This window comes from Eutrema salsugineum, unplaced genomic scaffold, assembly GCF_000478725.1.
Source record: "Eutrema salsugineum unplaced genomic scaffold, Eutsalg1_0 scaffold_4, whole genome shotgun sequence".
NCBI classification, from domain to species: domain Eukaryota; kingdom Viridiplantae; phylum Streptophyta; class Magnoliopsida; order Brassicales; family Brassicaceae; genus Eutrema; species Eutrema salsugineum.
The window spans coordinates 10770283-10780453 of NW_006256686.1; the positions used below are offsets into that span (position 1 = coordinate 10770283).

Genomic DNA, 10171 nt, shown 5'->3' on the forward strand with positions numbered 1-10171 from the left:
AAAATCAAAGTAATATATGACAAGTTCTTCAATCCGACACTTCTTGTGTACAACGGGAGCTTTCTCAGTTTTTGACACTGCTAGGTTGAATAAAAGATAGTAGACGAAGCAAAAAGATAGTAAGCATAAGCATGACTTATCGGAAGAATTTAGAGACCTTCTTGGCTCATAGGTAAGAAATGTTGTTTCGTGGCTTCATCTTCCCATTCAATCCTTTCCATCCATTCTTTCTCTACGAATTTTATGACGAGTTCTTTACTTGCAACGCCACTGTTAGAATCCAATGGAATCTTTCTTAGCTTTGGACAGTTGTTTACTTGGATTTCCCTTAAACATGGAAAAGGCAGAGGTCTTCTGTAGATACTCATCAGCTTCGGTAAATGAGACAAGTGAAGGTATTCTAGTTTCATAAAAGGAATAATGATGATACTACTACTCAGAAATTTCTCTTCAGTTATTATATCCTCCACTTGCTCTGAGTTATCAACGACAAGATATGTAAGGTTTGGAGCAAAAAGCAGCCACGTCAAATCTTTTAGACCATCACAGTATTTCATAATTACTTTCCCGAGGTTAGAGAAGCATGGAGTTGTGGAACTTCTATTCCATGATGAAGTTGTCCAATCTATCTCTATCTCCTTCATTCCACAACCCCATATATATAACGAATTGCTGGAGATTATCCATGGTTGGTAAAGTAATGATGAATGATTCTTCCCCAAGCTCTTTCATACAAACCATTTGAATACATCTCATCAATCTAGGAGAATTTATCAGTTGCTCTACAACTAAACTTGACCTGATATCTACGGTTAGAACTTCCAAATGTTCTAAGAGCTCCAGCTCTTTCATTAAGTTGATATCTAGCGACACTCCAGAATATCCTAGTAACAAATGTCCTCAAACTCGACAAATTTGATATCCCAGAGATACTCTCAAGTCTCCTCATCCATTCCAAATTTAACCTTATAATAGTTGTCAGCTCATATAAACCAATAGGAAGACGCTCTATGTTTGTAAATGACAAGTTAAAGATATCGCAAGGAAACCCAACTCTGATATTTGCTCTGGCAGATTACAGAGACGTGGATTCCTTGATAGATCCAAAACAACTAGCCTAGGCATAAACCGGAAGAAGTCACTCGATATGTTTGACAGTCCGGATTTTTGGAAGAACAATGTTCTTAGTTCTGGACAGTCGGGACTACCAGATATGTCTTCAATCTCATTATTCATCAAAGACATCCTTTCTACAGTTCTCCATTCCTTGACTTTTGGCACTTCACATAAACTGATACCAGCTTGCACAATGCATATTTCTTTATTCTTACCAAGATCAGATGTTATCCATAGTGTCATCTCACGAATCACATCATGCATTTTCACAAATGACTTATTGCTTCCTTCTTCCAACAACAAACATGCACGGACAAGGGTACCGATTATCTCATAACCTTGGTTTAGTGCTCTTTCTCTTCCTTCTTTTTCATCTATGAATCCCTCACCAATCCAGTACTCTATCAACCCCTCTTTATAAATTTGACAATCTTCAGGAAGTAGAGAGCAATAGAGGAAACATGATTTCACCTGCTCACCGTGCAAATTGTCATAGCTGTACTTCAGAATTGGAAGAATGTTTTCTTCCATGGCGTTAAAATTTGCAGCGTATGTTGTTTAGATAGAAACCGCATGATTCCATTCTTGTGTCGTCCTCTTGCATGCCATAGTTTCTCCAATGACGTTTAGCGCCAGTGGCAGGCCACAACATTTTTCAGCAACTTTTATTGCGATCTTTAGAATGTCCGGGTGACTTGCTAATGTTGTTTGTCCAACTTTTTTCTGGAACAAATCCCACGCATCATTTGTCGTCAGACATTGGACTTCCATCTCGCACATACGCCTGTAGACCGAGTGGTAAATACTACTTTGCTTTTTGTTTTCTCTTGTTGGATTTGGGATCCCAATCTCGAATAATTCCACTTTCCTCCATATGTCATCCAACAGCAACACAAACCTCTTTCTCTTTAGGAAATTCAGTATGTCAACTGCCTTTTGGTTCTGTCTTTTCCGGTTCCATTCCACACCTTTAAATCCTATTTTGTCGCCCACTTCTTCTTGTATCTTGCAAATTTGTAGATCACTAGACACCACAACCCAAATTATAATGTCAACCTCATAATTGGAGTCGCAGAACCTATTGTTGATCTGCGTGAGAAGGGTGGTCTTCCCTACTCCACCCATGCCATACAAACCCATTATTCTGACTTCATCATCCATAAGATATCTCCACGCCTTTTTGAGCATTGCTTCATGTCCAACAATTGTCGGTTGAATAGGTCTCTCCTCCACCAAAACTGGCTTAATTGGCTGAGCCACCACTTCAAAAAAAACCTCTACGTTTGAGATTTTCAACCTCCTTCAACATCAAAAACACTTTTCTCCCGTAGCTATAACTCAATCTTAAGTCTTTTGAACAAAGACCACTGTTAGTGTTGGAGAAGGTGAAGGAGAACGAAGAAGATAAGTCGTAAAAGTTTGTTATTCTCCTTAATCTGATTGTTACAATAAAGCTCTCTTATATAGTGAGAGTGTAACTAAACCAAATACAATAACCAATATAAACCAAAATAAACCAGAGATATACAATCTCTGATACTCCCCTCAAGATGGAAGGGACTTTCATCTTGGACTTGAGAATTCCATGGAAATTGGAGGGGCTTGGAACTGAAGTCACACTGCACTTCTGGTGGTCTCGGTGATGAGCCATAGAGGATTTCAATCCATGTGCAAAATTGACTAGAAATAGCCACAACCATAAATCCAAGAAAATCACAAAACAATTCTGTCTTTGTATAAAGACCTTAGATGCGGCTGTAGCAGACTCTGTCACCAGCAACTCAAGTGTTGCACACAAAGGCAAACACCAACTCACAGTGAATATTTGTACTGCTACATCCAAGCATAACGAAGAGAAATCACTTCAACCAGAGAGACATCTTTTATTCAAAGCATAATCCCTTTCCAGCAAAAACACAATCAACTTCATGAATCAAAGTAGCCAATCCAGGCCAGATCTCCCTCTGTCTTGAAACACAACTTTGTGATCCAAATATGACATGTAGATCTGACCATTTTGAGGTAAGACCATTCATCTCCATTCATTCCTAGATTCCCGTCATTACGGATGCCCTTCTTCAAACATGATAGCAGTGGCGGAGGCAGCTAGGTTGGAGGGAGGTCAATTGACCCAGGTGAAATACATATTTTTTTTTATATATTTGTATTTTTTTCTTAAAAAATATATGAAATGTTAAAAATTTAGCTAAATGACCCCTGTAAAATTTATTTAAAATACATTGTATATTAAAGTTGACCCTGGTAAAAAAATTTACTAGCTCCGCCACTGCATGATAGTATCATAACCTCCATACCAAGTATGATTGAAACTGAAATAAAATCTCAAGTACTGGAGAACTCCATTCCATTCGCCTCATCTGTGCTTCAACACAAGAGTGAAACGGAAGTAATCTCTCAATTAATGAAGACCTCTGTTCTATTAATGAAGACCCCTGTTCCATTCGCCTCAAATGTGCTTCAACACAAGAGTGAAACTGAAGTAATCTCTCAATAACCAAGATCAATAACGCCTCAAAACGGCAAGCTTCTGACTTGACAAAGAGGCTTGAATGCTGAACTAGAGCAGCAATTAGAGTGGCAGAAAGGCCATCAAATGAACCATCATCAAGAGGATCTATCACTTGCAATCCTCCAAAGTTCATGAATATCTTCACATCGATGTCACAAACCAGCGAATCCAAGTAAAGAAAGCCATAGTAATTAGCTTCACAGAGGTCTAAGTTGCTTATATCAATAGCAAACTTAAGATTCTCCCCCTGTCTAGAAAAATCTTGATCTTGAAAGCCATCTGCCGAATCTATACAGAGTGCATGAACAACACCACAGTATACAGTAGATGACTCAACAAAGAATCTGAATTTTGTGAACTTGCAGAGGTCACAAAGGAGAATCAAGCAATCCTTGTTGCATTCTCTTAAAACCAGCTGCACATATGTTCTGAATGTGAAGACTAAATGTTGTAGCAACAGTACTAACCATCCGTCATCAATTCCATATTCTAGATTTTGTTGAAAGCTTCCTAACCAAATTTCCATTTCTCTAGCAACACATCTACATTCCGATAATCTTCATATCGCAACATCATCATCAACAGAAAGATATCCAGAAGTTATATGCTTAGAGAAAGAATTTAGAAACCACATACACGCCACAGTAGATCGTAAATCCGGTGGCCGTGGAAGAGATCCGTATAGAAAATCCAAATCTGTCATCAATTTCAACCATGGATTTTCTCCAAATAGATTGGCATCGACAACAATCTCTCTCGGTGAAGCAATACGCTCAAAAAGGCCAGGATACAACGAATAGAAATCCATCACAGAAGCAATCACAGATCAAGCACAACGATATCAAACACACCGTGATAAATCGAAGCAACACTTGGATCGACTGAATTTCAGGAAAATAAACTCAACAAAGGAGCTGATTAAAGTCGAAGATATACCTTCACGAATGAAAGAATTCCGAACAGATCGGCGGAGCAATCATGAGCTGAAACTTGGAAAAATCCAAGCACCATTCGGCAAAATAACCGAAGAAAATGATTGAAATCGAATCAATCAGGAGAAACGATCTGGAATAAGGCTGAACTGCCAAGAATCTCATACAAAATCGAGCTCAATACGGCGGAATAACCGAAGAGCAAGACAAAATCAACGATCGACGAGAAATCAAGGTCAAAGAACGGAAGAATGAAGCAGAATCGAGTGGGATTTTTGATTCTCACTGCTCTGATACCATGTTAGTGTTGGAGAAGGTGAAGGAGAACGAAGAAGATAAGTCGTAAAAGTTTGTTATTCTCCTTAATCTGATTGTTAAAATAAAGCTCTCTTATATAGTGAGAATGTAACTAAACCAAATACAATAACCAATATAAACCAAAATAAACCAGAGATATACAATCTCTGATACAAAAACACAACCTTTGAAGTTCAACACTTCCAACATTTTTTAGGTCTTTGAATTGGTTTTCGATAGTGACGACTCTCGTGAGCCATACCTTGATTTGATGAAGCCTTAGTAGGCCTCCGTCCTCCGCGATCTGCACTTTTTGTAGCAGATCTTCTCTCATAGCCATGAGGTCCTCCATGGATTCCTCTAGAGCCACCAGATTCTTCCCAAGGTTTTGAATATAATTTCCTTTTCCGCAAAAGCAGCTACCCACATGGTTCAACACTTGATCACAAGATATTTGGATTGATACACAACCACCAGTACCGTGCTCAGTCAACCACCCATCGTGCACTTGATACACACAGAGAGAGATTAACAGTACAACCAAGGAAGCTTAATCGAGAATTTTTGCTGATAAGATGTTAAGAAGATTATCTAGCAAGAAAATTTATAAATATAACAAAACCTTCCCCAACTAATGGACTTTTAAATTCAATCAATCAAAGGGATCATACTCAAACTAGAGACAACAAAAAAAGAGAATAAATTAGCAGTAGTAGTATACATGATTAATATTGGCAGTCATTTTTCATTCTTTGAAACAGCCAGATACAATTACTGTTTATAAATTTTAACCAGTTGTCATTTCAAAAAGGAAAGGAAAGAACCAATTGCATTGATTGAAGTTTACCTAACTATGAGTTAAGTAATGTTGACTTTTAATGCAAAAACAAAGTTGTCTGACTTTGTACATGACGTGAATGCAGTATTTCATTGAGGAACACAAATACTAGATCAAAATCGAACATGTAATGATTCAGATCTAAGACCATCAAAGTCAGTATTTTTTTTTTCGCAGAATGGAAAAAATGTTTCTCAGTTCAATGCCTTTCTGTAGGCATGAATGGTAAGGTACAATGAAAACAAGGATAAAAGAAAGAAAATTCTGATGTAAACCCCAGATGATAAAGTATGCAAAAAGGGTAAGTCTGACCCTTTTGCTTGACACATTATTAATACAATCCAATAAAAACGAGAGCAAAACAGGCATAATAACGCATGTCTTTGGTCTGAATGGTTTTAAACATTGCAGTTCACAGGAAACCGGCTTGCCTCTACAAACTGTTATTCCCTCCGGGGGATTGGAATGACCTAATGCTAGCAACGAATGATACAAACTTATTATTGTGAGGCAGAAATGAAGTATTCTGTTTGTTATGAAAAGTTCCATAACCATTAATTATTAGTAGAAGTACTTTGGAGAGAAGATGTACCTCCTGGCAGTAACGTATGAAACGATCTTTAATAGCTTGGTCCTCGCATCGAACACTTTCAATCTTTTTTTATCATTGCATTTTACGACAAGTCTTTCATTCACAACCTAACTCTCAGGTTTAGACATCCTCTTACCCATAATTCTTTAGACAACTTTCACAACCAACAAGCAAAAGGCCGAGGACTCCGATATATAACGAAATCATTGTTATATATTTTGAGTTTTTGACTTTGTTCTTGATAATTCCTAAGTTACCAATTAGCTAAATCATTCATAGCCAAATATTATAACTTCATACTGCAAACCATTCAAAATAATAACTTTTGTTTTCTATTTCTCTTTAGTTAGTTAGCAAGTCAACAAATTGAAACAGATTAACAATGAAGTTCCCTGTGTATTTAGAGCATTAATTCACAAGTATGTATTATTTAGTTTAAAGTTTTTTTTTTTAAAAAAAAAACTGGTCTCCTAGATACATAATAATTCAATCGGTTCGGTATTTGGAATCACTGACGAGCGGTCCGACCGGTAGGTGTACCCAGCTTTCCTTGCATCCAATTCTGAAGCATTTGCAATGCTGCTTTTGGCTGATCCATTGGAACCATGTGTCCAGCATCATGGACCTATAAAAGAGGGGTTTTTCCCAATTTCAATTCAGTTTAGGTTTTAATCAAAATGGAAGTAGGTTCGGTTTATGGGTTTTGTTTGGTTTTACCTTGAGGAAAGTGAGTGAACCGTGGTTCTTCATTAAACCTGCTTCTTTGTTGTCTACATGAAATGGAACTGTCGCGGCTGATACAAATTCTTTTTGGCCTGACCATTCCATCTCGTGAACCCATTTCGAGTTTCCTACATAAAACCAAGAAACGTATATTCAATCAATCTCAGCTAAACCAGTTACGTGGGTTTAAAGGTTATTGGGTGGTTTTGACTTCTTAGGGACAAAGTAGAAGCCAAATAACCAGAAAACTAAACCGAAAGAACCAAAATCTATGAGCTATTCATTGTTTCTACAAACCGGATTATAACCTCTTAACCTAGACTGATACTATAGCTAGGAGTGTCCAATGCTATTTAACCGAACCGAAACCTTTTTCACTGAACCGAACCGGATAGAAGATAAACCGATTGAATTCTTTCAACAATAATTTTTAATATCCCAAAGACAGAACTGTAGCAAACAATTTCAAAAACTAAAAAACCTAAACCGATATCAAACAAAAAAAATTCAGTTTAGACACCCCTACCTCTAATCACGATTATGAGTAAAATCTTGATTCCGGTTTCAAAATATTTTTCAGGCATAGCGAAACCGGAATCAGAAACTAAACCGCAAAAAAAACTTTGTTGTTCAGATTCCAGTTCTTGTACCATTTTAAATACGAAACCCGGAATCTGAACCAAAGCTTTATGATAAGCATCAGAACCGGAAGGTAAACCGGTATATACCAACACATGGACATAGCAAACGAGACGTACCGAGCCAATTGCAGATGAGATCGTATTCTCCGGCATAGATAAGCATCTTGATCCCATCTTCGAGCAAAGTTGGAATCCCGACCTCAAGATTCCGCATCCAATCCATCTGCATCGCGTCGTACACCGCAGTACTGCAAGACACGAACTCGATATCTCCCACACCTAATGCCTTCCGAACCGATTTCTGGTTCAAGAACTTCTCCATGTTCGAGAAGTCATAGCACAAGCTTCCTTTACATTGTTTCCTCACATCGTAATACTTCAAAAAACAGAGGCCAAAACAGAGGAAAAACAAAATGTAAGTTACTTCAAGAACAAAAGAAGTCAAAACAGATTAGAGGAAACTTGTAAGTTACTTCAAGAAAAAAAGAAGCAAAATCTAGTAAACTTCTTTCACATTGTTTTGATGCTTACGTTTACGTTTCCAGCTATATCCATGATCTTTTGAAATATGTTGTTGCAGACAACGTAAGAAGTAGCACATGCTTCACCTTCACCACCATCAGCGCCTGAAAAACCGTGTAAAAAACGAGAAAGATTTCATTAAGATCAAAACGTTTTTTTGTAACGTTTATGAAAGAAGAAGAGGTTTGAGAGATTTTTTACTGCATTCTTTGATGGATTGTTGACAAGTTGCGTAGTTACGGTTGAGGTTATCGTGATCAGACTTTGAGATTAACTTCATGTCAAGCGCATAATCCGCGTACGCGCCATATTGGATCTCCGGGTTTGTTAAACCGTTTCCGATTGCAAAACCCTGATGTAAACCGGTTTGGTTAAAGCCAATGTGGTATAATAAAAAAAAAAGGTGAAACAGAGAGTAAAAAGTAGAGTTTTACCTTGAGGTTAATATGAGTTCCTTCTTTGTTCTTGTTTCCACGGTGAACCCTTGAAGCCAATGCCGGAATGTAATGTCCGGCGTAGGATTCACCAGTGATGTAAAAGTCATTATTCACAAATTGCGGATGTTCTTTGAAAAACGCCTAAGAGAGAAGATTCAGATTCTTCAAGAATGTCTCTTTTTAAAGATTTTACGAGATGAAACAGAGGAAAGTATTAAAATTTGAACCTGTAAGAAGTCGTAAAGGTCATTACTGACACCATCCTCGTCATGTCGGAGATCACTTTCGTCCGATGTGTAACTAAAACCGGTTCCGACCGGTTGGTCAACGTAGATTAGATTCGAGGCCTATAATATACATTAAATTAAGCGAAGTGGTTGAGATTATTGGTTTCTTGTAGTTGTAGGGTATGAGAAAACGTGTTTTGGGTTGACCATTTTTGTTTTCTAACCAACCTTGTCCCAACCAAAATCGTTCCAAGCAAGAGAAGAGTTGTTGGAGACTGTGAACGGTCCGTTCTCGTAGAACAGAGCCAATTCGCTGCTGCAACCGGGCCCACCGGTTAGCCAAATGACCACTGGATCGGCTTTGTTGGTCCTTGACTCGAAGAAGAAATAGAACATCCTGTGAAAAAAATTTTAGCAATTGAAACCTGGTTTATTCATAATGCACAATATTACCGACGAGACGGTGATAATTAGTCAACGGAATTACTCCAAGCCCTTTCTATTGGTGGTTTGAACCGCATTGGATTTAGAATAATGTTAATGTGAAGAATCGAAAACCAGAACCGGATTGGTTTAGTTTTGTGAAAGAAATTGAACATAAGGAAACCGGTTCAGTTAGAATAATAAAGTTAACCGCATTGGTGGTTTGTCTTTGGTGTAAATACGGTAAAACGGTTGATATAAAATAAACCGCATTTTTGAACCGGTTCAGGTTATGGTTTTGAATTGGAAGTTACCTGGCTGCTTTTGAATTAGGAAGTTTGTAGTAACCAGCACGGTGACCGAAATCCTGAACCGACGGTAAACCGGAGGAGTCACGACGGTCAAGCGCCGCTGGCAAATCGAATTCTCTCTCGACGAGTCTCGGAGCCTCAGAACCGTCTTCAGAGATGACATTGACGTCACGTTGAGGCATTAAATTGAAACCTTTGATGAGTCTCTCCGCCGTGAGAGTCGGCAAACTCGCCGACGAAGAGAATGATAAAGGGTCGTTTTTGATAGATTTAGAAATCGAGGGTGAAAATTGAGAGAAAAGGAAAATACAGAGGAGAAATGTAAGAAAATATGTTCTGGAGTCCATTTTTTTGTTTTTTTTTGGGTTCTCTGTGAGTGAGTTATGGGATTGAAGAGACGAAAATGAATTTATAGAGTTGGCTTGTTCGTCTATTACACTCATACTGGATATTTTGTTTTTCTTTTTAAAAAGTGAAAGTGTTTTCTTTTTATTATATTTGCTTACGAAAATTGTCGATTTCCACTTTTTTTTTTGTTTGCCACCTCGAAAAAGGTTATCGGTTGCTAGAATCAATGAGAAA

The 10171-nt window shown here is 37.9% G+C and overlaps 2 protein-coding genes across 2 annotated transcripts; both read right to left on the reverse strand.

Moving 5' to 3' along the window:
* Positions 1–149: 149 nt before the first annotated feature.
* LOC18013547 (probable disease resistance protein At1g12290) lies at positions 150–6445 on the reverse strand. The gene is given in 10 exon segments (XM_024153663.1): positions 150–668; positions 670–894; positions 896–1036; positions 1039–1889; positions 1892–1934; positions 1936–2388; positions 2390–2466; positions 3696–3713; positions 5050–5382; positions 6442–6445. Coding segments are annotated over 10 exon segments (2664 nt in total).
* Positions 6446–6711: 266 nt separating this feature from the next.
* Positions 6712–9966, reverse strand: LOC18013669 (serine carboxypeptidase-like 48). Its single transcript, XM_006419019.2, has 9 exons — positions 9593–9966; positions 9084–9252; positions 8856–8975; positions 8626–8769; positions 8393–8543; positions 8201–8295; positions 7787–8045; positions 7023–7156; positions 6712–6930 (listed from the first exon to the last, which is right to left on the reverse strand). The coding sequence occupies exons 1-9, from the start codon at positions 9934–9936 to the stop codon at positions 6814–6816; spliced, it is 1533 nt and encodes a 510-aa protein (XP_006419082.2). The 5' UTR covers positions 9937–9966; the 3' UTR covers positions 6712–6813.
* Positions 9967–10171: the final 205 nt, after the last annotated feature.

What these genes read in the sequence shown, in the direction of transcription:
- LOC18013669 (XM_006419019.2), bottom strand. Translation starts at nt 9,936, where the DNA reads ATGGACTCCAGAACATATTTTCTTACATTTCTCCTCTGTATTTTCCTT. An exon ending in TCTCATCTGCAATTGGCTCG is followed by an intron (nt 7,157 to 7,786) that starts GTACGTCTCGTT and finishes GGTTTTATGTAG; the next exon opens with GAAACTCGAAATGGGTTCAC. An exon ending in GTTCACTCACTTTCCTCAAG is followed by an intron (nt 6,931 to 7,022) that starts GTAAAACCAAAC and finishes CCTCTTTTATAG; the next exon opens with GTCCATGATGCTGGACACAT.